Below are 26,128 nucleotides of genomic sequence, written 5' to 3'. Positions count from 1 at the left end.
GATATAAACACTTTTCATTTCCGTCACATCAGACAACATGCCGGACAAACTACTTCTGCTCGAGCATTACCCGACCCGAGGATGTTTGGAGTATTTCTTTCATTTTCAAGAAGGGAACACACACAGGTTTTTAAGATCATGTGCTCATTTCACAAGTGTTACATGAGACCAGGCTGGGTTAGGTGGTACTTAGTATGTCAGAAAGAGGTACTTCATTTCAGCTTTGGACACAGTACCATCACTCTGGTTGGCAGAGGGAGGGAAGTAGAGCAGCTCATCCATGGGGTCATCGTAGGACTCAATGGAGTAGATGTGCTCGTAGTCGGGGTCGTTCGTGTTCACCACGACACGTAACTCCCGGCCTGAGAGAAGAGCAACGCCACACAGGTCAGAAGATCACAAACCTCCAAGCTTCGACAGAGGGCAGGCTCAGAACAGTCAGTTAAATACAGCCTCGACACGAATATTTGTATGGGTCTGGATATGCTCAGAGATACAGAATATAAACACAAATGGAGTCCTCTGTTTTCTTGATTAGAAAACCACCCGCCGTTCAGAGGTCTCCAGAGGCAGCACCACCAAGTTAAACCTGTTTGTTAGGGACGGACACGCAGACACATAAACAGATGGAGGCCCACAGGCAAAGCGGTGGATTGACACACTCACCCTCCTCACCCATCAGGGCCAGTTGTTGCTCTGGTGTGGGCCGAGCCCTGACCGGGGGCAGGGACCGAGTGTCTGGGACTGATCCTGAGAGAGCCAGATAGGACAAAGAGGAGCGAACACCGAGGGAGCAGAGAGGACCAGGATTTAAGGAGCGAGAGGGACCAGGTAAGCGTTACACAGGAGGGAGAGAAAAGGGGGGACCAGAGAGGTAACATGATGAAAAACAAAAGGAAGGACAGAACATTCTCGTAGTAAAACATTCAGACAAATGAGCCAACAACCCCCAGAGCACCACAAAAATCATTCCACCGTTCCAACCCAAACACCAGCTAAAAGGATTTACAAAGTTTTTGAGGGACTGCTCAACATGAGGCAATCTTCCAAGAACCGACTGTAATCCTTTAAGGACTCAAGCCGTTGCTATATGGACTTGTGTCGCACTCGAGTCAAACACTTTTTGACTTGAGTCCAAATCAGATCAGCGCTGATTCAACTGAAGACTCACTGTTACTGACTTGAACATTATGAAACACACACAAGTGTCTCTTAGATAATAATAAATAAATTAAACATGAGCAAAATGTTTGTTTTGGCCTCATTCTCAGTAACACTGCATCACCATCACTTATCTCATGCTGCTGCAACACAACACTGATGAAGTCTTGCATTGATTAAGAGCTTAGATAAAAAAGAAATCAACAAAAACTTTGAGAAAAGTGCATGAGTTTGACGTTCATTTTCTAATTTTCTAAATAAAACAATTTATTTACATTTAAATATTTAATTTAACCTTTTCTCTGCCATAACTCAAAATCTTATCAAGTATATTTGTCTAACTTCTACAGTAGTCTCATAACATTCAATATCTACAAAAAATTGTAATCAGTCAAGAAAGATCTTCATTGACTGACTCTTTTATACCTAAAAAAACCTGAATAAACAAACTATTTTTGTTTTCATGATTGAATAAACTGAATAAACAAACTGACCTTAGAGGACAACACAGTTCGAATCATTACCTAATTAATATTAGACATTTTTTAAATTTTCAAGAGGTCAAGAGTCTTCTCCAAAACTACACAGTGCCCCTTTAATTAAACTTTAGTTATTTCACTGTTAACAATGAAATGCTTTCTTAACCATTTATTAGGCAATTGTTGTAAAGTTTCACCTATAAACATGATTTGGATGGTTGCAAAAACTTGCAACTGATGTTTTTAAATCTTTACAATTGCTTAAAAAAATGGTTTATAAAGCATATAACAACTATTAACTAAAGTTTAAAGTTTCTGTATATTAGATTTTGAACATTAATATGGCAGAAAACAACGATTTACTATATGAATATATAGAGATTAAAGTTGCACTTCCTATATGTGTGTTGTAATCCAAGCTTCTCTGTTCTTTGTTTTTGGTAGCTGGGCGTGTGCATGTTAGTGCACGTGAGTTACATGCTACAAGCTGCTAAAGGGCTCCAACTTGACTCAGTTGGAACTCAGGCACATCACAAAACATCGAGGGACAGTAGAAGCTATTTCAGGCAAATATTGTTTAAATAAGATTTATCTGCGAAGAAACCTTAACAAGCGGTGTATTTTATACCATCTTGTTAGTTTGTTCAGACCAACAGAGAATGAAAGTATGTTATATTTGTGTATCTAAGTGCTCTACGAAGGCAACTGGACTTGCTTAAAATTCCAGTTGCCTCCATATAGCACATACAGAAACCACGACCTGGATGACTGAGAATCTTCATCAGCATGTTACATTTGTCTGCATGAAGTTAATTCATCATGCATTTCACTCATTTAAAATCCACAAAAATGCTAAATGAGGGTAAATGCATTGAAGCTTATCAATAATATATATGAGACTGACTCGTCTCACTACAGCAGCATATGTGGTTTAGTACACCACTGTGACTCATGCTACTTCACAGCCCTTCTGTCCGCCCTCCTCTCTTGTGCTGCAGCTGAATGGCTCACTCACCTCCACACGCTGAGGATCACACAGATGGACAGGAAGGAAGCAGAAAGAGAGCAAATAATAAAGGTCAGTTTCAAGAGTCATGGCATTGGTGCAGTTTCTTTTCTATCACACTCTCATAGAGTTTAGCTCAGGCTCTGACTCATGTGCTGTGATTGCCATCCAAAGTTCAGCTTGGGGACAACTCTGTAATAAATTAGAAATGCAAGATGCATGAAAGACTCACCACAGTGCTGACTCATTTCAGAGCGAACGTACGTTCTGACTTCATCCTCCTGAATTCAAAATGAAGACGGGAGCAGAGCAAAGCAAAATTACAAACACAACCCTAATATCAACTCTATGTAAGGGTGTGTGTGTGTGTGTGTGTGTGTGTGTGCTGTCTGGTGTCAGCATCTTCAGATCGAGCCCCACGGTAAGGCTCGAGCACTGACCGTCATGCCTGGCTCTCCTCTTTCTCCCTTGGCTCCATCTGGGCCCATCTCTCCCTGCAACATGGACAGGTATTAGGACACACATGACCCACAGAGAGGCTCGCAGCATATTAATTCATTAGACTGAGAGCAGGTGCAGCACATGAACTAAATGCAAAGTCAAAGTGAAAGGTTAAACCAGTTTTAATAAAAATATTAGTTGTGTTTGTGTTGTGTCCTTATATGGGATCTCTGACCAACAATTAATAATATTAAAGCAAGGAAAGCTGGGCTAAGAAAAAAAGAATTCAGTTTCCTGAAAAATGTCACTGTGAAATGTGAATTACTCAATTTCAAAAAGTAGCCAAGCAGATCTGGCATTTAGCTAAAGTTACAATGCATTGCGTTTACGGGTTCAAATGCTACTTCACTGAGAGCACCTTGGTAGAAACGGGGCTAAAGTCTCTTATCAAAGTGGGCTGTCAAGAAAACAACCAGTAGAGCAAGTATGACATTTACCGGCTCTCCTCGCTCCCCCGGGATCCCTGGGATACCGCGTGGACCCACTGTGGCAGGACCAATTGGACCTCTCTCCCCCTGACGCACAGGAAAAACAATATTACAACACGTCTGCGGCAGACAGATGTATAAAAGTGCATTACAAGTAAAAAAACAAACACACAACAGCATGTCCCACTGCTTCTGTACACATAGTCTCTTGACAGGTGGTATTTGCCGGCATAGTTCCAACGAAAACAAGCAAAGAAGAAACAGTTTTCTTTCTTTTGTTTTCTTATACAGAATTCCTTTTATATATTGTATATCAAGTCAGTACAACGTTACAGTTTTCGCCTTAGTGCTCAGCCTTCCTTTCAGGCTGCACCAAAGCAAAATATCTGTTCAGAAAAATAATGTAGCTTGGTTGACTCAAGAGTGTCTCAGATTGAATAAAAGGTGCACCCATCAGAGAGACAGATGCTGCTCTGCTCTGCCGTCACCGCCTTCCTTTATTACTCGATGATGCAGCAGACAAGCCAGTCAGACGCACGACCCATCAAACTCTCAATCATCATGAAACAATCAAACACGGCTACCAGTCAGGTGAAGAAGAAAGAGCAGAACAAATCAAGGAGGGATACAAAAAACGCTGTATTCTTTTTACATCCCTCTTACATCATGCTTTTAATGTCAAAACTGTCAAAAAACAAAAGTTGTGTCTTTGTTGCCACTCAGACACCTGACCACTGCTATTTAGCGCACTCAGTGACATAACCGACACTTTTGTCTGTTCTCGCTCCTGTTATACTGTACTTTTATTTGCTACATCACCAACAACAAAATACCCTCTCTCATCTTCTCAGTCAGACTGCCACAGAAAAAACATGTTACTACAGTGTTGTCAAGCCAAGTGTAGTCACCTTCTGTCCTTGGAGCCCCTCTGGGCCTTTAGCACCTGCTTGTCCCTGAGGGCCAGTGATGCCTGTGGCCCCATCATTTCCTCTGGGACCGGGAGGACCAGGTACCCCAGGTGGTCCCTACAAGTATATGAGCACAGAGACAGTTAGTTATGTAACTCAGCTGGCTGTGAAGATGAGTGATGGTCCTGCAGAAGTTGAAGTCACAAACTCACCCTTTCACCTTTCTCTCCCTGAGCCCCTTTAGGTCCTGCGAGCCCGTCGAAACCACGGTCTCCCTACACCGACAAGGAAAAGTGGTTACACTTTGCATTTGGACACAAAAGTTTGGACACAATGTTGTACAGAACATACCTTGGGGCCAACTAATCCCTCTTTCCCGGGGGTCCCTGGGGCCCCAGAGTGTCCGATTTCTCCCTGGAAAACACAGAGAGAAGCCTGTAGATGCCAGATCTTAAAGAAGCTCACAGATGCAAAGAATCAACGACAGGACACCTGTTTTTCTACCACAGATATGACTCATACCTGTTCACCTTTTCTTCCTGGTAGGCCAGATCGTCCGTGAACACCCGCATCCCCCTGAGCACAAACACTCAAGATTCACTTTATGTTCATGTGCTTACCACGATTTGTACAGAAAAAAACCCCACAGTGTCAAAATCCCACTCCGTATTAAATTATCTCTACACAATGTCTTCATTCATGCTTCTTATTTCACATTTTATCAGTCTGTCCCAAACTCACTTTATCTCCTTTGGGTCCCTCGCTTCCACAAGCCCCTTTGGATCCTCGGTCACCCTGGAAACACATAACTTCATCATTGACAGAGGCTAATGGAGAGGCGCAAAGAGGAGAAAAAATGCTCCAAACCAGACAAGCAGAGAGCCCATCTTTACACAAACAGTCCTCTCACCTGCCACTCAGGCTCAATCACTGTGCACGAGCACTTTCTGTACACACACACACAGTGTACAGGACATGACGCAGAACAGGATGCTATACTTTTCCTGATAACAGGTGCTCAGACAAAAATGACAAGTAAAAGCAAGATAAGTGGCAGCGCAGCTGGAGGGGCTGATGCTGTTTGGTCCAGCCATTCTGAATCCATGTGCATGGCGTCTGATAGCACACTGGTATTATCTTCAACGGTAAACATGAAGCTACTGCCAGCAGTCGGTTAGCTGACTGGAAACACTGGATACTGGAAAGAGGAGGAAACAAGTTTGCCCACCCAGCATATTCAACATATTCCTTTAAAAGGTCCGATTTGTAAGAATTCCCAACTTGTCAAATACTGATGCTTTAGTATGACGGCCGACCCAAACTTCACTCCCAAAATGTCAGTATTTGACAAGATGGGAATTAGAATCAAAAATCCACTTTTTCATGAATTGGACCTTTAAAGCTTCAACCCACTGAGCGGTTCTGAACTTTTTAGAGATGTCTGGGTCTGCTTCTGATGCTGTTTGTAGGTATATCTTGTGTGTGACTGGCTGTCTTTGTTGTGTGTCTCTCTTGACTCATTTCTTCCTGCCGTATTCAATTACTATTATCTCAATGATTACCTGATTAAGTAAAGGTCATAATAGTAACAATATAAAGCCCAGCCTCCCTCCACACGTCTGAGTAGTCGCTTCCATCTTTGATTGGTTCAGTGATTCAAACAGAATTCAAATGAATGAAGTGAAAAAAAAAAGGAAATTAAATCAATCCAGCTGAGCAAAACAGCCATTTCCAGGTATTAATCATCATAATGTTAGGGTGAAGAAAAATATTCAGTGCAGATAAATGCAACAATTTGCATTCATCCTCTGCAATCATATTAATTTATACTATTATCCAGCGACTGTCATCATCGACTCATAAAAGACGCTTCAAGGTTGAAACCACACAGAATGAATAAACACTGTAAGCGCACACACACGCACAAACAATGAAAATACCTTGATTCCTCTCATTCCTATGATGCCAATCTCTCCCTTGTCCCCTTTACGCCCCAGCAGCCCATCTTTTCCTTGTAAACCCTGGAAGACAAAACAGAAATCATCCTTTATGTCCAATAAGGAGAGAAAACCCCTCACAGAGAAAGTGTATTTTGATGGAAGGATAAATCACAGACCGATTCGCCAGGCACTCCAGGTTGGCCGGCTTCTCCCTGCAGAGCAAAGACAGAATTACAGTAATCAGAGCAGTAAAATTATAACCTGTAATGATTGGCTTTGCTATTAATCCTGCAACTGATTTAATCACAATCCTCATCCACGCTCAGCATCACTTGCCTTCTGTCCACCGGGGCCACGAGCACCCGGGAATCCAGTGGATCCTCCTTCTCCCGGCTCTCCCCTCAGACCCTGATGTCAAACACATGCATATCGATCATTTGTAATATCAATAAAGAGACGTCCAATCTCTGGTTTTGGTTCCTGCACACCACCAGAATATTGTTTAAATGTCATCATTAAGTGATTCATACTTCTGATCTTATTTGACTGTTAAGTAACCAATCGATGGCCTCAGCCTGTTTGGCAATCAGATCCACATGACTAATGACAATATGTCACCCAATCCTAATTTAGAGTAAATACTGTTGAAGGGCAAACTATCTAAAAACAATGAGTCAATTAAAGGTCCAGTGCGTAGGATTTAGGGGGATTTAAGGGAATCTTTAGACAGAAATGGAATATAATATTCACACTGATGTTTTGATGAGTGTATAATCACCTGAAACTTAGAATAGCTATTTCTTTGTTAACTTGGATGAGCCTTTTATATGTATGCCATATTGCAATGTCATATTTCTACAATAACCCAAAACAGGCAAGACAAACATAGTCTCTAAACAGGGCTTCTCAAGTGTAACAGATCCTGTGGATTTCTCTGGTTGGATAAAACGAGTAATGAGAAAAAGTCACCTTTTGGTACTGACAGGTGGGCACACTTCACTATTTTCTGACATGTTCTTCACCAAATCTTAAATTGATTCTTTAGTTAATCTTTGAGAGGATGCGCCTTCCCAGTGTGTTTAAAATAGTGGTGCTAAATTAAAGTCATATGTTTCAACTGCTGAATATTAAAAGGGATTACAGTAACACACACACTCTTCTTCAGAACAGAGTCGACAAATCTCAGTTTCACCAATTTATTTAGGACATGTCAAACAACAGGCTACGTTTCAGCCTAGTGGCCTTAATTAGGGTAAGGAGGAGAATGGAAGTCATGCCATTTATGTACATGTACATATTTTCTTAATAAGTAAGCCCCTTGCTGGTCATTAGAAAGAATATTTAAGGCACTTCAGCATTGTCTTTTTCCATACTTTATACAGTCAATGGTAGCAGCCCAAAACTGTCACATATGTTCTGACAAGAGTAAAAAAAAAAATTTACCTGCTCTCCTGGTGGCCCCTCTTGACCCTTCACCCCTTTTTCTCCCTGCACACCTTTGGGTCCCCTGTCACCCTAAAATGGAACAACATTGAAATCCACAATCCAAATATACACTGTAAGAAACAGAATAAAAGTGGATATGTTTCTATAGATTTAGCATTTTGACCCATCCGGGTGTTCACTGACTGTTTCTCCTTTGTTGCCCTTTTCTCCAGCAGGTCCTCCCACCAGCACAGTGTCCCCCTGCGAGTGACAGTGCAGCTGTAAACATCTAGCTTCACCCCAAAGCCAAAACATCAAGACACAACGTTTCATCCTGTTACTTTTTCCCACTCAATAGTATCACAGCTCATTAACATTGTGTGTATTCATATATTCCTCTTGCTCTCTATAGAGTAAACCTCATGAAAGAGCTCTTTCAAAACAGCCGCCGCTGACACAAATATTCTCCATTTCTGTGTCACTGGCGTTTACAAATATCAACAAATACAATAGAGAGTGAGCAGTGGGGCTTATTAGATATTAAAATGCACACACCTTCTCTCCTTTGTCACCTTGAAGCCCAATGTCTCCCTGACGAGAAAAGATTGAGAGCAAAACATTTCATTCAGGCGTGTCAATTTAATTCACCCCCTTACATGAGCAGATAGCTCGGGGGACACAGCTCATATAATGACACATAAAAATGAGAAAAGGACTGGTGGTATTCACCTTCTCTCCCCGTGTACCTCGGATACCTGAGGGACCCTGATGGACACACAAACACACATTGTATGACTCCACAGTCGGCACAGGTTGATCTCGATTTAAAATGACAGGCATCAGAAGCCCTATTAAATAATTATCTTATAATCTAAGAGATAGATTATGTCCCCATATAAATAATGATTTATGCTTATGGAAAAGATCCTCAAGTTTTGGTGCAAAGGCTCTGTTGGTGCACGTCATGTCACTCAGTGATGGATAAAAAAGGAAACACATGATATTTTACCGTTGGCCCTCTCTCCCCATCCAAGCCAGCACGACCCTCCTCTCCCTAAGACATGACAGACAGAGAAAGGCACACAAGTGTCAGTTTCTATCATCCTGAGGCAAATTCATATCGGATCACATCTCCTCAGTGATATAATGATGTAACTCATGTCTTACTCTGGGCCCTGAATCTCCTCTCTCTCCTCTGGGACCTGGGACTCCAACGCCAACTTCCCCCTGGCAACAGAAGTAATATGAACACCCTTCACAAGAGTCTATTAACATTTAAGCAGGTAGGTGGAAATATGTGTCGGCTTGGACTGTCACCTTGTCTCCTTTGACCCCATTGGTACCAGGCGAGCCCTGGAAAACAAAGCATTTAGCCAATCACATCTGACAGTCCATGAGTCCATTTGGCTTTCTCTCTTTTTCTCTCAGACCTAATACTTGAAAAGCTTTACTTTAGGGACCAAATTAAAAACATTATTAACTACATATCACAACTAGAAACAGGTGACAGATTAAAGGAAAAACTCGAATAAAGGAGGCTGGCTCTGTTATGCAACATTTTGCTGGTGTGGTTTGGGTCCGCTTGTCCCCTTAGAAGGAGGGGTCATGGCAAATCAAAACAAAGTTGTTCTGAGTGATCACCTTTAAGCTACGATGAAACATCTCTCTCCTGATGGGAGCGGTCTCCTCCAGGCAGCCTGTTCTCTCTCCCAATGTGTCAAACACAGCAGCCTGGTCAGTTGCCCTCGACTCTAAGTTTGAAGATATAGTTAACCCTGTAGTGTAATTCCTTGAAAATCCCTTTAAGCGTATAGTTGTACAAAGAGCGAGTTGGGTCGGGTGGATCAACTGTAAGACTTTCCCACAGGAGAGTGGGGTTCACCTCCCATGTGTGACAAGGTGTCAACTAGAGTTGTCCCGATCCGATCACGTGATCGGAAATCGGGGCCGATCACGTGATTGCAGACTCGATCCGGACTCGGACGTTATGAGCCGATCAGGGATCGGATATATATATATACATATATATATTGAAAGTAGGGCTGAACGATTGATCGTTTTCTGATCGAAATTGCGATTTCAGACAACGCGATCATGTGATCGCCAAAACTGCGGTTTTTGCAGCGCTCCTGACTGACCCAGGATCTGTTGTGTCAACTATTTTACACATACATGCCGTCTCTTTACCATCCTGCCAAGCTCACCGATCAGAAGCGGCATGCTACTCTGGATAGGTCACGCTAACCAATCAGTATTAACCTGCTCCTTAACGTTATCTGAAATGGCTCCAGCTGGACCAGAAGCGGAGATAGGGGATTTAATCCCCAAGAAAAACAGCACGTTGGTCATTTGGGAGTATTTCGGGTTTGAGCCTGCAGACGTGCACCAGGTACTGTGCAAAACCTGTCGCGCTAAAGTTGCAACATCCAGCGGAAACACAACCAATTTATACCGGCAATTGAAAAATCACCACAGGCATTTGCATGACGAGTGCATAACGAAAAAGTCCGGTGAAAATGATACTCAGGCCCACTGTAGCAAACAGACTACAATTACAGCATCTTCTGCCAACTTGGGAACTTGGGGCAGGATCAAGAAATAAGACTCAATAGTGACACGACGGCCGTTGCGGCCGTTAGGGTAACTGCAGCCATCAGCCGTGCATGTTTCTTGTTAATAAATACATTTGGAAGCAATTTTTAACTTTAGTTTTCATCCTTGCATTAGAGTAATAGCATTTAATGTTTTAATGTTACTGTACAATGTGAATATTGCACTGAAAGCTTGATTTGAAGGAAATCGTGAATCAAATTGAAATCGCAATATCTGCCAAAAAAAATCGCAATTAGATCTTTTCCTAAAATCGTTCAGCCCTAATTGAAAGTCATTATTTTTATCAGTTTTTAATATATTGGCTATTGGTGATTAAACATAAATTCGAATAAAATTAGTATTTACTACCACCGCACCGCACCGAATCAGACCTTGTCTGTGTGTGTCACATGACACACAGCCAGAGCCCTTTCTGCAAGAGACAGACAGCTCGCAGAAACACCGCATGCGCGCAGAGCACGCCTGTTTGTTTTGAAGCTGAAGCAGCCCTCTGCTATCATGTCTGTTGTGTGGGCATTTTAAGTTAAGCTGCTATATTTGTACTATACTATATTGAGTCTGTGATATACTAGACTATTGAGTCTGTGATTGCACTAAGTTCTAATGTTGCACTAGTAGTTGTTCTACTTCTAATGTGAAGAATATTTTTTTGTACTGACTTAAGAATGTTCAAGCTGCCTACCTCCTATGTGCTCAGTTTACAACAGTACACGTGTTAAAATATAATAAAAGGGACATCCTGCTCAATTTTCTTTTCTCTTCTTCATTTTTTATTGTTTTATAAAAGTATCGGATCGGGACTCGGTATCGGCAAGTCCTCAAAATCAAAGGACTCGGACTCGGACTCGGGGGCAAAAAAACCTGATCGGGACATCCCTAGTGTCAACATTGAATTGTGTAAGTGAGTTAGCTTACATTAATAATGTTACATAGCAGGATGTTTTCCTGAACCTGATAAAGTAGTTTTGTTGACTAAACCTAACCAAACCAAAACCGTTCGACGTTTATAACAGTCGAAAAGTCGTTATATGTCATAATATGTGATTAGTCAGCAAGCTTTGTTTTGAAAGTCTTATCAGATGTTGCAAGTAGTTTTTATGTCTAACTTGATTGCAAAACTGACAGTAGATGGGTAAGTTTATCGGCATAATTTGAATATTAAGGCCTTTGTTTCATCATTTGGGTTTTTGGTTTAGTTATTTCCTGTTTCATTTTGTCAGTTATCTCCTCATGTGTCCTGTTTTGCTTTTCACTTCCTCTTCTTGTCCTATCTATTTTTGCGCTCTTTTTTCGTACTCTTTGTCAGTTTGTTTGTTTTAATCCTGGTGTCATCGCTCCATTTTCTGTTTTACTGCTGATGTTGGTTCGTCTGCGTTTGCTCCTTGCATGTGTCCTTTGTTCTAGTTTTTCTGGATGGTTCTTGGTTTTGTATTTTTAGTTTTTCCTTGGATTCTCTTTTGCTTGCCTTTTATTGTGCTTTTGTTGCCTGCCATTTTTTGCCTGCCTTTTGATATTTGGATACTGGCTTTGTGAGTAAAACCTGCTTATTGTTTCTTACCTGCCTACCACTGTGTCTGCATTCGGGTCCTCACATTTTTGCAACCATAACACTCTGACCAAGCTGTCGTATTTGCAAGTTTGGAAACATGTTGGGCTCACTGAATGGGTTGATGAAAATGATGTGACTCACACGCGATGGCCTTTGCTGTCCTCAGATCTCAACCCTAGTGAACACATGCAAGACTATGGACCAATGTGTTTGACAGCAATTTCTACCACTGTCATCAAAACACCATGATGGAATATCTTTTGGCAGAATGGTGATACATCTATCCAGCCGAGTTTCAGTGATTTTTAGAATCAATGCCAAGGCAACGCCTGACTAAGACACTATTTTCCTTTAATTTGTCACCCATTTGTATCTATAAGCAGCCGTTATGGAGCACGATCAAAATCAAGCCAACGTAAGGCAACTTTTAGCTGAGTGCAGCTACTAGTGTAATAAAAACTAAACTCACTGCCTGTCCAGGAGGTCCAGCAGGGCCTGGGGGTCCGACATTTCCTGGGCGGCCTGCAAAGCCTGGGAGTCCCTGAAAATAAGACCTCAGCAGTTGAAAATCATACCGCAGAGATTAAGATTAAAAAACATTTTGTAATCAGTGGCTCCACTGACCCTGTCCCCTGGTGGTCCAGGAGGTCCATTTTGTCCAGTTTCTCCTCTCAGACCAGGAGGCCCAGTATCACCTGACTTCCCCAGTGGCCCTGGAGGACCAGGTGAACCAGGAAGACCGGGATCCCCCTGAAGTCAAGTCGCAGTTAGATTCTGACTTGATGAACCACACTAACTGATTCGAAAGGACAAACATGTGCTTGCTCACCTTTAAACCTGGAGGCCCGACCCGACCAGGAGGACCTGACAGTCCGATTCCCTTCTCTCCCTGCAACACACATTGTGTCATACCTGCTGCACCGATTAAGTTTGATTTCAGGCAAATAAATGAAACACATGACAAAAGCTCACCTTATCTCCTTTTGGCCCAGAAGATCCTGGTGCCCCCTGCATGCAAAAACACATTAGCGGGTGTGAAAAAAAGAATTACTGATCATGGATACCAATAATGAGATACCAATAATAATACAGAGCAGAAATATATTCATTCATTTTTTGTTCATATTTACAACAACAACAAAAACAAGAATAATGATTAAGTGTGCAGGTTGTTTAAAAAGTGTTACAAATTTATGCAGTTCATCATTATGCTGGTGAAGACGCTTCCCATCAGTATTGGTTGCTTACTGTCAGTGGCTTGGCTGTCATTACAGTTAACATGCCTCGTTAAGCTCAAGGACGACAAATAATCAAAACCTGGAGCATCAGAGGAGATTACAGTTGACACTTTTAGATAGAAGGTGTAGAGACTTTAATCACACTGTGATAGATAGAAGGTTGATTAAGGTGAGATTAAATAGTAGTCTGTAGCCGAGCTTGACAAAAAGAGTCCAAGTTTAAAATGTGTAGTAAAAAAGTCAAAATACTGAATACAGTTAGTCGTATTATTATACATTTGCTTCACATTTTTGTGATATCTGGAAAACAGAAATTTCATACCACCATTACGTAAATCTAAGTAGGATGAGTAAAACATTTGGAGCCTTCCAAGCAGACACAGGCTCAATGTCAACCTGTATTTTTATGGCTGTAGCAGCATAGGGAGCTCACAAAATAATAATTACCAAGGATGCTAAATTAAAACTGTCAAGAGCAATACAGAATCTCGGTACTTAAATAAGAACATGTTGCCTCAATAACGGATACATAATAGTCCCCATAACGGATGTACGTGATAAGCCGACCAGTCAATTTTATGGTTCCTACCCTCACTAGTCTGGCTTCAGGAACTCATTATTATTATTTATTAAAGTAAACATTTCGGTTACATATTCTCATTATTGCACTAAAATGCCGTGTCCAGGTCAAATGTTGCTTCATAAAAATCTAGCATCCATTATAATGTTAACAGCACTGGTTTCATAAATGATTTAAGAAAATGATAGATGTAAAGCTACCTCTTGATCCTGAAGTATTTTGGGGTTATATCCTGCCACCCTAGTCATACAAAGAATTAAACAAACTCTATTGAATATGTGTCTACTCCAAGCTAAGTGTTCATTCACCTAATCATGGAGGAATACTCAGTGGCCACAGGTGGGCAAATGCCTGAGAGAAATGAGTTACTGCTATAGAAGTTTATTTCTGAAATTTATTCTGAAAAAGAAAGGTGAAACCTTTGAAAAGGTTTCTTAAAAAAAACCTTCTTACCCAACTGCGGAGGAATGAGGTCAGCAATTTTAAAATGGCTCTTATAATCAAAACAATACTTTTTTGGACAATGTTTAACCTTATAGATACAATTGTGCTAAATTTTGACTGTTTTCTGATTGTTTTCCTACTTTTAGACTAGTTTAGTTTAAACTTCTACATCAAGGACATTGGTTGCTGTGAACATCCCTAGCTCTGATAAGTGCAAAGACGAGTAAACTTCTGGAGGGATTTAATCACAAAGCTGAACTCCTTGCACACAATTAAAATCTACAGTACAATGTAAGATTCCCAGATTAATACGCATCTTTGTTCACCTCAACCATTAAATCCTGATGAGATTTTATCTTAATTACACAGTACTAATGGTATTGTTATAGTGGTATTAAACTGTCACTGACTGATGATAGACTTCATTCAGGACTATAAAACATGAGAATCAATGAAACAAAGGGTGGATGCTGATTACTCACATCTTCTCCAGGCTCTCCTGATTCACCAGCCACTCCCTAGTATGACGACAGATGATATGTTGTCAACGTGTTGCTATGTTAACGTGATGTACAGGTGTTGCTCTGCAGCGTGATGGTACTCACCCTCTCTCCTTTGGTGCCAGCAGCACCTTTGTCTCCCCTGGTACCCTGACAGACAGCAGGTGTCATACAGCTTTAATAAAAGGCACATTTTCCACATGGACTGAGAGTGAGCCTTCAGTGCTAATGGTTTGGTCTGACTCACCTTTTCTCCAGATAGACCTCTCTCTCCAGCCAGGCCTGGCAGGGTTTGACCTGGAGGACCCTGCATCAATCACAACCAGGGAAGTAAGTTCAGCTCCGTTCAGCTGCTCTACTCTATCATTTTCCAGTCTCTCATTTTCTGCTGAGGCTTTATTAATTGGCTTTACTCTGCATCCACTTCGAATACTTGTTTGAAACAGTCAATGCTACAGCTACTAATGTGAATAAATGGTTACTTCCACATTGATGCTGAGAAGAGTGACTCACCCTCTCTCCTTTGGCTCCAGGTGGTCCAGCCACCGCCTGTAAGAGTGCGGAAAAATTGAGAAAATAATAGTAATTACCTGTGCACCACCATGTGGGTTCTTGTTCATGAAAAGACATAAATGTGCACTTAAAAGCCTTGCTACACAGGTATCATATTAGCTCAACCATTAGTCTTCCCAGCTCTTAAAGATTAAGAGCCTTAATTTCTTCGGCAAGGACAGCCAACAAATGCACAACCAGTACTGCCCATACCCGTAACCTTTGCGCTACAGCACACTTTAAATCTGAGAGATTTCTGCTCTGAAGCAGGCTGTGTTTAAAACATTAAAGTCTTGTGTTAATAATACCCCCAAATAATTGTACTTGAGAATACTGAAAGAAACACAAGGACGTGATGTTTAATTAACGACTGAAACAAAAATATGCTGTAGTTTAGAAAGCTTTACACGAGTCTGTTGCAATTGCGAAGCTGGAAAATTTGTCTTTGTCTTCGTTTGTGTGTGTGTGTGTGTGAGAACAAATGGTGGAGCCACTGAGCAGATGGACAAGTGTTGCCTGGTTATTTATCAAGCAAGTGAACTCGCTGACAGTGTCACTGGGGCTCTGTCCAAGGTCCTGAACCTGAGGCTGTCAGCAGTGAGGGAGCTGTTCGAGACACTCGTCACGATTCATGTCAACATCACAAACAGCAGGAGTGGCAACGAATACTGAGTGCCTGACAAGCAAGCTCAATATTTGTGTCTTTTATCTCAAAACCCTTCTTACCAGCTCCCGGCCATGACAATGTTTAAACTGTTTTTAACAGATAAAACAGGACAGGGTGTCTGGCGGCCTGGTGGTTAAGACACATACCATATGCTGTGAGACCTTTGCTACATCTCTACATCCCTCTCTCTGATACAAGTTGAAACATGACATTAACTCAGGAGAAGAAAAAGTAGTATTACGTCCTAAAAGAGCTTCTCTAGTGTAGCATGTGCAGCTACCTTCTATTATACATTTGATAAAACACCCATAGAGGCATCATGCAAAGGAATATGATGACGTTTTAAAAGAAAACACTGTCAAGAGGAGATGGCGTTCAAGCAACAACAACGTGCAAGACACATGACAAAGTAAGGCTGATAACAGAAAATAGTGGGATATTTTTGTTTTTGTTGTTGTGGAAGATGAAACCCTTTCCTTGGCTGAGTAAACATGTGCTCTGGAAGCTAAATGTGAAGCTCAAGCCTTTCCACATACTGCCAGATGGACATTTCATCTCTGAGAAACAGCTGTCCCCTATGTGTATGAGCGGTGCACTGAATTCCCATCAAAATGCTTCAAAAAACACTGCAGTTGGGGGAGTTCACAGCGAGTAAATGTGTGTGCTACTACATGTCATTACGATATCTGGCAGCAGACCTGCTGTTCTGCATTACAAGAAGCTGTGCTCCAGGCTAAAAAGTTTGATCGCTCCTGGCTGAGACAAGGGGGAATCTGTTGCAGCGTCAAATAAAGAGTACACCGCACACCATTTTACAAGATAAGGTCAAGTGCACAAATAGGCTGCTAATAGCTTGGTAGCAGTATGATAAAAGTTTAAAATTAGTCTTGTTGGTGTCTGCAGTGTAATGACATGAAATGATTTTGACTCTATGCACAGAGAGAAAGTTATGAATGTGTGACCTTCTCAGTCATTTTCAGTCTCAGTGAGCTGAAATTTGGCTTAATTGAGATCCTCATCAGCAGAATTGGCTCAGACTTTGTCAAGCCGAGCCAATTGCTATTAGCAGATGTCTGCAGTCACTCAAATACAGACAACTGGCAGGCAATCATATTATCAGTGTCAGTGCTAAGGTAGTTTCCATATGAAGGCCAAGTAGCTGATAAATCACAGCTGAGCAGAGGTGGGACTTTACCTTCAGTTCTACCAAAGGATTCTTAGAATATATTAAAAGGAAAAACATACAATTCAGCAAATAATTCATGGAAACTCAATTAATTGATGTTTTAACCTGACCATGGGAGCAGCTTCAAATAGACATCCAGTTCATTTTGCCTTGCCAGTTCCTAACAGAAGTTTGTTGTGCATGATTGACATACACTTGAGTTCACAATATGTACACCAGAGTGTTCTCAAGGCTCTTTTTCTTGTTAAAGGGACAGTTCACTGCATAATCAAACATACATATTTTTCTTTTCCTTTCATTTTATTTGAAAAACTCATCAGCAATGTCCCTTTCCACAAATCATAACCTAATCATTCGAGATAATCCACAGACATTGTTGTGAGACTATTTTCTTTCAAGCGCTCTACAACCTTCAACCTTAATATGGTGCAGAAGGAAGCACGCATCTACTCATGGAGAAGAGGTACGTGCTTGTTACAGTGTGGGATGTAAACATGGTAAACAATGGTGTCCTACATTAGTTATCTAGCTGCTCGTCCATGAGTAGATGCACTTCTTCCTTTTGCATGGTGAATGCTGAAAATTGGATTCCAGCCAGAGATGTCGTTTACAGCTCACCTATTGCAACGTGAAATATGAACTGACACACGACAATCCAGATCGGACGGCCTGGTGGAGTGCATTCATTGAACTCTTGAATCAATTATCCATAAATGTATGCAAAGATTTAGCTGCAAATCATTTTCATGGCTGGTTATTTTATGAGCGGGAGGCACTACAGGCCTCCACTGGGTTTTCCCTTCATTTAGATCAAATTCTGTAAAAAAAAAACAAAAAAAAGCGAGGCCTGTACTGCATCAGATAAACACAAGAAGGAGTCACCAAATATGTTTCAGTCATGTGAAAACTCATTTCACTGGGTCAGAAAGGGCAGGAGAATTTGCTTTGAATGCCAATCAATAACAGTCGTATCACAGAGTAATCCCACAGAGACAGCTCTCGAGGGAAGATGAAGTTCTTGTGTTACTGCCTAATCCCAGCTCAAAATACTCACCAAACAACAAGGACTTTTAATGCTCGGTATTTAATATCACAATAATTTGCTCACTGAGAGACATCACTTTATAATGTTGATGGAAAAGATGTTTTTGCGCTTTTCTCGACTGGCTTCGGTGAGAATTGATTTTCTCAGCTTGCTTTAAGCCTACTGGTAGCGCTGTCCTACTATTGTTCTGATTGGTTGAAGCCTTTACTGGATTCAACCACAGGTGGTGGATCCCATCATCTATAGTCAGACAGGATGTCTCTATTCTGTTGTTGTCTGTTTGTGAACTGTCTGGAGCTCACACTGATGCAGCCTGGATCAGACTTTATAGGAACAGCTAGAAGAAGCATATGTAAGTAACCAACAGTTTTACTCCAGGGCAACTATAACAAGTGTACAAATAGCAGAGGAAAATTTATCTGGAGCACCATTTTGATTCCAGGCAGGCCCAGGTGGACAAACAGCAGCAGCCTGACTGCGGCCCCTGAAGGAAGCCTCAGAATAAGACCACCTAGTGTTGTTGTGCACCAGATGAAAACTCTTGCAGTAGGAAGCTAATAATAGCACTACAAAAATGTTTTCTTTTTTTTCACTTCAGGCAGCAGATCATTCTATTGCTTGGATCACATCCAATAAAAGCGACCACAAAACCAATTTCATTGACTGCGGTTCAAGCCAGAGGCAGCTCAGTAGATACACGGCATGTTCTCACCCTCCCTGGAGGACCGCTGTCTCCCTGCTCCCCCTTTAAACCGGACTGGCCTGGTGGTCCAACAATGCCCTGAGGAACAAATTACACCATGATGACACAGAGGAGGACCTGCAAAAAACAGCACAGTGCTACACACACTACACACACACACACACACACACACACACACACACTACATGTACACACACACACACCTGCTTTCCTGGTAATCCAGGTATTCCCTCTTTGCCGGGCACCCCATCTCTTCCAGGGACTCCTGGTTTACCTGCTTCACCCTGAGGAGCAGCAAATACTTCAGTATACAACATGTAATATGTATTTAAGTTTGTTTTACTCATAATATGTCCTTTCAAAGAAGTATTTCACCGCAGGAAAGATGACCTTTCCATATAATTTGGCTGTCTATGCTGTCTAAGACACAAATATTCTAGAAATGGGTGCTTTTGATACAAATGCTAAAACAGAAAAGGGGCTGTGGTTCTTTTGCTCAAATGGTAGAAACCTAAGACAACCAGAATGCGCTGCACTGCACCAATCCATTAAGCTCTGAGCGTTGCTTTCTTTTGACTTGTTGTGTGTTGAGCAATGACAGCCTGGTCACAAACTGTCTCATATAACAGCCAACAGTACACTAAAATATGTTTCTGAAAAGGTTTTAGACAAGAAAGAGGCAAAGACATAACAGGATCTTGATTAATATTTGATCAGGACTGCTCGGTGTCACAGTTTGACCTGAGTTTCGGGTCTTGAGGCTCTTCTCACATCTGCCCTACAAAGACTAACTACAGAAACTACACTAACAATGAAACTATGAAATAAATACATCAAAACAACAAAACATTACATGTTGTAATTACACCGTAATGAATAGCTGATTGAAAATTAACAATGCTTCCCTTTAATAATAAAGTCTTCACTTATTATTTGAATATTTTTCTTTTATAATAGTAAGATATTATTACACAAACAGCCAACAGTTGAGAGCAAAACAGAAAATGAGCGAATAGTGGCAGAGAAGTTGGTCGTAGTGTTCACTGTTAATACAAATGTTAGTATCGTGTACATGCTGAGGAGATTGCTTGTTTATCAGCTGAAGGTACAACAAATCACATGTTCCTTGACCTGCATTTTCAAATTATGAGCACAAAACGCAGCTGAAGCTCCCATTTATCAAGAAAAGTTCGATAAACAAGTTTTGGCATTTTTATTTAATTAGCTTCCAATTTTCAGTTATAACTCAAATGCCTCAGGCTCAAAACATTTCTTCCATTTTACACTTCCTCGATGTGCAATGAAGCAACAGCAGCGGCCAGATCAAGAGTGCATACTCACCACCTGCCCTGACAGTCCTGGGGGGCCCTGTGGACCCTGCGGGGCAGAAATAAATACCGTGGAATGAGGGAGCACAATGTGATACACACACAATGAAGGAGAAAACATGAAAGCAGTTTTTTCCCCCTGAAGAGAAACTGTGATTTATGGCAACACTTACTACAGCTCCTGGAGGGCCTGCTGGTCCCGGCAGACCTGTACTCCCCTGGGCACCAGGAGGCCCCTGCAGAGAGAAGAAATTCACTCACACACTGCAGAGCTGTTATACATCTTCGCTAGATTGTTATGTGGCTATGCACTGCGGCGAGCTGTTTTACCTTGACACCAACACCTGGCTCTCCTTGATTACCCTGAGGAAAAAAACAACTGTTTTATGACTTTGTCTGGAAAGGAACAAACTGAAGAGTTTCAGTACACATGTCGTAACAGGTAGCAGCACACTGGGATATAGTAAACTCACCTTCACACCAGCTGGACCTGGGGGACCATTGGCACCCATGGGGCCCTAATTGAAACACATATGACCAACATGTAAACTGCTACATGAGAGTCTATGTATTCTTCATCATGTGATCAATGAATGTACGTATATGAAGATAAACAACATGACAGCCCCCCAAAGGTGAAGCCAGAACATCTCGATCGCCCCCTGGTGGCTGACTGTAGTACAGGTCATAAACCCCGCTGACACATCAGATAAATTTTTCCCAAAGATGGTGTCTGTCATTTTATGTTTTAATCCTTTGGGGCAATGCTGTCAATGTTACGTCCATTAAAAGTGCTTTGTTATCTTAAGTGACCTTTTTGTTAATAAAATCCTTTTTGTAACTAGAAACAGTCTCGCTCACAAAGAAGTCTTGCTCTGAAATCACGTGAGGTACGTTTTAACAGCTGTAGCTTAATCTAGATTGTCACAATCAGTTAAATACTCAGCCATGACTTTGGCAATAAAGACAGTCAGAGTTGCCCCAAAAGTTTAAGTTGCAGCTATGTGACACAGAAATCTACTGGATCAATTCCAAAACTTTTGGTAAGTATCAATCATTTACATACCAAAACATGTAAATATCGAGCCCAGGTTTAAACATACTGGAATTCCTCTTTAATCAGTGATGGATGTTATTAAAAAGGGCTGTGACATCATGATTCATAGCCAATCCGAACCCACTATTGCTCCAAATGACGTTACCAGCACAAGGTGGCTGCATCTTGTAGAAGTATCCTGGATATTTTGGTTTCATTTTTGTGGAGACATGCTGTCCATCTTTATACACTGTCATTTTTTTGATACTTACAGTTGGGCCCCTTATGCCCGGCTCTCCTGGGTTTCCCTAGGAGCAAAATACAAGTCATATACAGCACATTCACATCATAACATACTTACTACAACTGCACACAGGCCATATTTTACAGGAACATTTAGCAGAAGCTTATTCACGTCCTTGCTGAGACTTAGATTGACTTCCTGAAGTCTCCACTGATTGTCTGGCAACCTCACAGTGATAACAAAAGACATACAAACACATATTTATGCATAAATATGTTTAGAAAACTGCGCACATAAAAAATATATACATTTTTTTTCTCAAATCTATACATCTTATGTGCTTATACTGAACAACATGGATTTGACGTAAATAACACAAAGACGTATCACCGAGGTACTTGAGTGTCTCTGCAGGAGACATACATTTACAATCACTCAAACATCTGACTGACTCATGACAACAGGTAGGACAACACAAACACAGAGGATCAACACTGTCAACAAAGAGACACTCACATGGTAAGCTCTGAAAAATCAGTGCTGCAAGAGGGATAAGCACACAACAGACAGCAGGCACAGCTGCATGCACGATAAGCAGACTCAAGCGAATCGACATCACAGTACTTTTTGGAGAACACCCAATATAGCACCCCCACCCCCGCCCAATCACTATTGTGCGTTGGATCTGGCGAGAGCTTCAGCTCAGGATGTCAGCTGATTTCCTTTCATCTCCTCCGACAAATCTGTGGTGATTTACATGCTTAAAATTCAACTTCAAAAACTCAACTCTTGAGTTTGACATGGGTTCTTTGGGGACAGGCGGTCTTGATTAATATTTCATGATGAGTCGATCAAGGTCTGACTCTTATCCCGGACTCCAGCTCCCAGAAGGATGTTTCCAATACAAATGAGTTGGATTTAAAGTGGGGGAATTTGCCTGGGAGGTACATGTAGGTGTGTGCATCCTGATGATTGCTTGTTCTAGTCTGCTGTTGGTCAATGTGGGTACATCTTTAAAGCTACTTGCTGTATCAGCTAAAGCTCAATATAGCTTTGGTTCATTCCCCTTTATCCCTCTTGTATCTGATACAACAGAGACCAGTTCTCCCAAACCTTCCTCCTCCAGCGCTCAAGCATGCCAGCCAGTAGCAGAGAAACCTACCGGTCTGCCTAGAACTCCTGGGAACCCAGGCAGGCCCTGGAGAGGATGGAAGATAGAGGAAAGTAGATGACAGGAGGGTGGGGGACAGGTGGGTGGAGAACAGTGTTAGAAGAGGGGAAACAAACAACAGAAACATGGAAATGGACAGATATAAGGGACACATCAGGAGGGCTGGGGTCAAAGAGTGAGGAGTTAGCCGCACAGCTGCAAAAGGTTACTGTCTAAGATCTATGAAGCCTCGGCCCAAGAGGGGGAAAAGAGAGCTCCATCAGCTTGCAGCCAACCCAGTGATTTTCTCTGAGGATCAAGCCTAAGGGAAGGTCCCTTTGCTGGGTTACTGGTTACTCACTGGTTGGCCTCGATTACCAGCAGGCCCTGTTTGGCCCTGCTCCGACATGGAGGGAAGGAAAACACAAAGTGTGAGGAAGTGCTTCGTATCTCTCCTCTCCTTATATTTATTCTAGCAGCCAGCAGTAATAGAGTACATCATTTGACTGTCAGTGCGTTGGAGCTTTAAGTAATCATTATAAAATGTTTCGTAAAAAAAGATGAAACCTTAATGTGTCCTCTGATGTTAACTGGAATCCTGCTGGTTTTACATTTTGAAAAAGATTAGCAGGTGCTTGACGTCTTTCACATGCATTAATACCCACATATTTACATAACACATTTATAAAGACAAATACACAATGAGCAAGAATATTATGAAAACATTCACTATAAATGATTTACTATCGTTTCACTCATAGTAAAAAAAACACACTCACCATGTGTTTTGGAAGAAATATTGACCAAATAGTTACACAAAAGTTTAGTCACAAAAGGTAATACTATAACATGCTGAAAATGGAAAAAAAAAAAACTTCATTCAGGATAACTCAGCTAACATCCAGTACTTTTCACTTACCGGTTTCCCATCCAGACCAGGTTTTCCTGATTCTCCTGGTATTCCCTAAGATGACAAACCACAGATCACTTCTTATAAAAATGGAATAACAATGTATTCGTAACAACAGTATAATCAAAAACAGATTTTCTCACTAGTTTAGGAGTTATTATTAAAGTAATTTATCTACAGAAAGGTGACAAAGTCTCTTACTAAATTCAAAATAGGACTTGAGCGCTGTTTTTCCACACAAGTTTTTTTTTTTTCTTGAGAGAGAAAAAGCCCCAGCTAAGAGGCAAATTGGCTCTCGCTCCTGTATGTGACGATTGCAATTTTCAGTATTTCTAACCACGATGTCTTGCAGAACCACAATTATATGTTATCAATGCAAAAATAATCCTTGCTGCCCACAGATCCTAATCCATTCTGCAACGCAACCCAGCATGTTGACTCAGAGGTCCTTTGTTCAGCTACCAGCTGGGGCTGGGCCTTTCTGTGTGGAGTTTGCATAGGTTTCCTCCAGGTGTTCTGGCTTACCCCCACCATCAAAACTTGCATATTAGGTTAAAAATGTGAGTTAATTCTAGAGCTGGAGTTGGTCCCCAGGTGCCATACAATAGCTGCACACTGCTCCTTAGGGATGGGATAAATGCAGCAATGAACCGAGTATGATTATATGTGACACATAAAGATTCTTCTTCTTCCAAAAGATATTCCCTCATTTGGCACTGATGATGATGGTGGTGGACAGTGCTGTCTAATATCCGTCCAAAACATCCCATAGGTGTTCAACTGGGTTGAAATCTGGTGATTGCAAAGGTCACAGAGTATGATTCACATAATTTTCATGCTTATTAAAACATTCACTGACCCTTGGTGCTCTATGGATGGGGCAGTGAGACCACTGATCAGGATACAGATGTTTCATCATAGGATAAAGGTGATTACTCAGAACAACTTTGTTTTTGTTTGCAGTGACCCTTCCCTTTAAGGGGGCCATGCTAGTCAAACGTCCCCCACAGCATAACAGAGCCAGTGGTTTTTATGTTTCTCCACTCATTACGTCTGCCAAGGAGGGTCTCTTTTTCACCTGTGTCCGTTGGTTTGTTGGTTTGTCAGCAGGATTACACAAAAGCTACAAAACAGATTTCCATGAAACTTGGAGGATGGGTCTTGGGCCAGAATATACCCCATTAACTTTTGTTGCAGATCTGGATAAAGGACCGAATTCAGGATTTTTTTCTCACTTTCTTTAACATTAATTTCTCAGGGAATAATGCATGGATCTTGATGAAAACAATCGGGTGTATTTAGATGGCTTCCATCTATTAGTGAATACAATTTGATGAGGATCCTAGATCTTGTGAGCTTAAATTATGGTTAAACAATTATGGGTGGTTTTAAATGTAGAATGACACAAGGCTATCGAGTTTGATATTGGATTAGGTTTGACTGAAATAAAGGGTTCAAGGTTTTTCCTTAAATTTGTCACCTGTCTGTCGATTACACCTGAGAGCAAGCTCACCTGCGAGCCATCACGTCCTCTTTCTCCAGGCTCTCCTCTGTCTCCTTTATCACCACGAGTTCCCACAAAACCCTGTAAGACACATTAAAATGAGCTAATTTGCATAAAGAAACACATGAAAGAGCATGACTTGACATATGATGTTGATATGTGATTGTTTTATTCGCAAATCTAACCCGTTCTCCTTTAGGCCCCAGTGGTCCTGCAGCACCCGGCTCTCCCTTCTGTCCTGAAACTCCTGGAGGCCCTCGGACTCCAGGTGTACCAGCCAGAACTGCATCAGCAGATGCTCCCTATAGTACATACACCCACACAAATGCTTATGGACTTTATTCTGTGTATCTACGTAATGTTGAATCTTCTTGGTTTCACTGCATCAATAACAAGGAGGAGTTTACCTTTTGACCTGGTGGGCCGGGTGGCCCTGTTAGCCCACTTTTACCCTGAAAAACAGAAGAAACTCTCACTTCATTGACTACAAAAACATGAATTTCTTCTCACGACCTTAATATGAGGACAGAAATAAACAATGTCAGTTTACCACGAGCACTTACAGATTCTCCTTTGTCACCTTTGTCTCCATGCGCCCCCTGAAATACAGACACACATGACATTAGCAGAATCATGCTAAATTCAAAAACAATCAAAATTATTTGTTTACCAAACTCTCCTCTTCACCTTTTCTCCTGGTCTTCCAACCTCTCCCAGCTCCCCAGCTCGTCCAGGAACTCCTGGTATTCCTGGCTTGCCTGGCTCTCCAGCAGGCCCTGGGGGTCCCTCAGACCCTCGCTCTCCAATGGCTCTACCAGGAGGCCCGGTTGCTCCCACGGGTCCTCGATCCCCTTGGTCCCCTTTTGTTCCTCTCTCTCCGGGAACACCACGAGCACCCTGGTGGAAAGAGATAAATATCATTTTTAAGCGTTTTGAATCATGATTTTATTAGACATTTTAATAAACACAAAAATGTAGGATCATCTGGACATTCTACGATCGTCCTGGGGTTTTCATTAAGTTTTTAAATT

At 41.5% G+C, this 26,128-nt stretch overlaps 1 protein-coding gene across 1 annotated transcript in view; it reads right to left on the bottom strand.

The window, feature by feature from the left end:
* The window catches only part of col7a1 (collagen, type VII, alpha 1), a 68,693-nt gene that overhangs the window by 4,826 nt on the left and 37,739 nt on the right, over positions 1-26,128 (bottom strand). The window contains exons 73-115 of the mRNA XM_073467530.1: positions 25,785-25,994; positions 25,661-25,696; positions 25,505-25,549; positions 25,283-25,399; positions 25,107-25,178; positions 23,603-23,647; positions 23,045-23,080; positions 21,562-21,597; positions 20,727-20,771; positions 20,584-20,616; positions 20,427-20,489; positions 20,267-20,302; positions 19,129-19,209; positions 18,935-19,003; positions 15,286-15,321; positions 15,020-15,079; positions 14,878-14,922; positions 14,755-14,790; positions 12,983-13,018; positions 12,840-12,899; positions 12,635-12,760; positions 12,480-12,551; positions 9,166-9,201; positions 9,016-9,075; positions 8,858-8,902; positions 8,578-8,613; positions 8,404-8,439; positions 8,053-8,109; positions 7,867-7,938; positions 6,760-6,831; positions 6,600-6,635; positions 6,424-6,504; positions 5,225-5,278; positions 5,006-5,059; positions 4,835-4,897; positions 4,696-4,758; positions 4,484-4,600; positions 3,585-3,662; positions 3,087-3,140; positions 2,879-2,927; positions 2,656-2,664; positions 667-750; positions 237-362 (exon numbers count right to left, since the gene is read on the bottom strand). Coding sequence (XP_073323631.1) covers positions 237-362; positions 667-750; positions 2,656-2,664; positions 2,879-2,927; positions 3,087-3,140; positions 3,585-3,662; positions 4,484-4,600; positions 4,696-4,758; positions 4,835-4,897; positions 5,006-5,059; positions 5,225-5,278; positions 6,424-6,504; positions 6,600-6,635; positions 6,760-6,831; positions 7,867-7,938; positions 8,053-8,109; positions 8,404-8,439; positions 8,578-8,613; positions 8,858-8,902; positions 9,016-9,075; positions 9,166-9,201; positions 12,480-12,551; positions 12,635-12,760; positions 12,840-12,899; positions 12,983-13,018; positions 14,755-14,790; positions 14,878-14,922; positions 15,020-15,079; positions 15,286-15,321; positions 18,935-19,003; positions 19,129-19,209; positions 20,267-20,302; positions 20,427-20,489; positions 20,584-20,616; positions 20,727-20,771; positions 21,562-21,597; positions 23,045-23,080; positions 23,603-23,647; positions 25,107-25,178; positions 25,283-25,399; positions 25,505-25,549; positions 25,661-25,696; positions 25,785-25,994 — 2,677 coding nt within the window. The remainder of the gene's footprint in view (positions 1-236; positions 363-666; positions 751-2,655; positions 2,665-2,878; positions 2,928-3,086; positions 3,141-3,584; positions 3,663-4,483; positions 4,601-4,695; positions 4,759-4,834; positions 4,898-5,005; positions 5,060-5,224; positions 5,279-6,423; positions 6,505-6,599; positions 6,636-6,759; positions 6,832-7,866; positions 7,939-8,052; positions 8,110-8,403; positions 8,440-8,577; positions 8,614-8,857; positions 8,903-9,015; positions 9,076-9,165; positions 9,202-12,479; positions 12,552-12,634; positions 12,761-12,839; positions 12,900-12,982; positions 13,019-14,754; positions 14,791-14,877; positions 14,923-15,019; positions 15,080-15,285; positions 15,322-18,934; positions 19,004-19,128; positions 19,210-20,266; positions 20,303-20,426; positions 20,490-20,583; positions 20,617-20,726; positions 20,772-21,561; positions 21,598-23,044; positions 23,081-23,602; positions 23,648-25,106; positions 25,179-25,282; positions 25,400-25,504; positions 25,550-25,660; positions 25,697-25,784; positions 25,995-26,128) is intronic.

Source organism: Pagrus major, chromosome 6 (genome assembly GCF_040436345.1).
Source record: "Pagrus major chromosome 6, Pma_NU_1.0".
Lineage (NCBI taxonomy): Eukaryota > Metazoa > Chordata > Actinopteri > Spariformes > Sparidae > Pagrus > Pagrus major.
The sequence above is the reverse complement of the archived record's forward strand: the minus strand, read 5'-3'. Positions and strand labels throughout refer to the sequence as shown.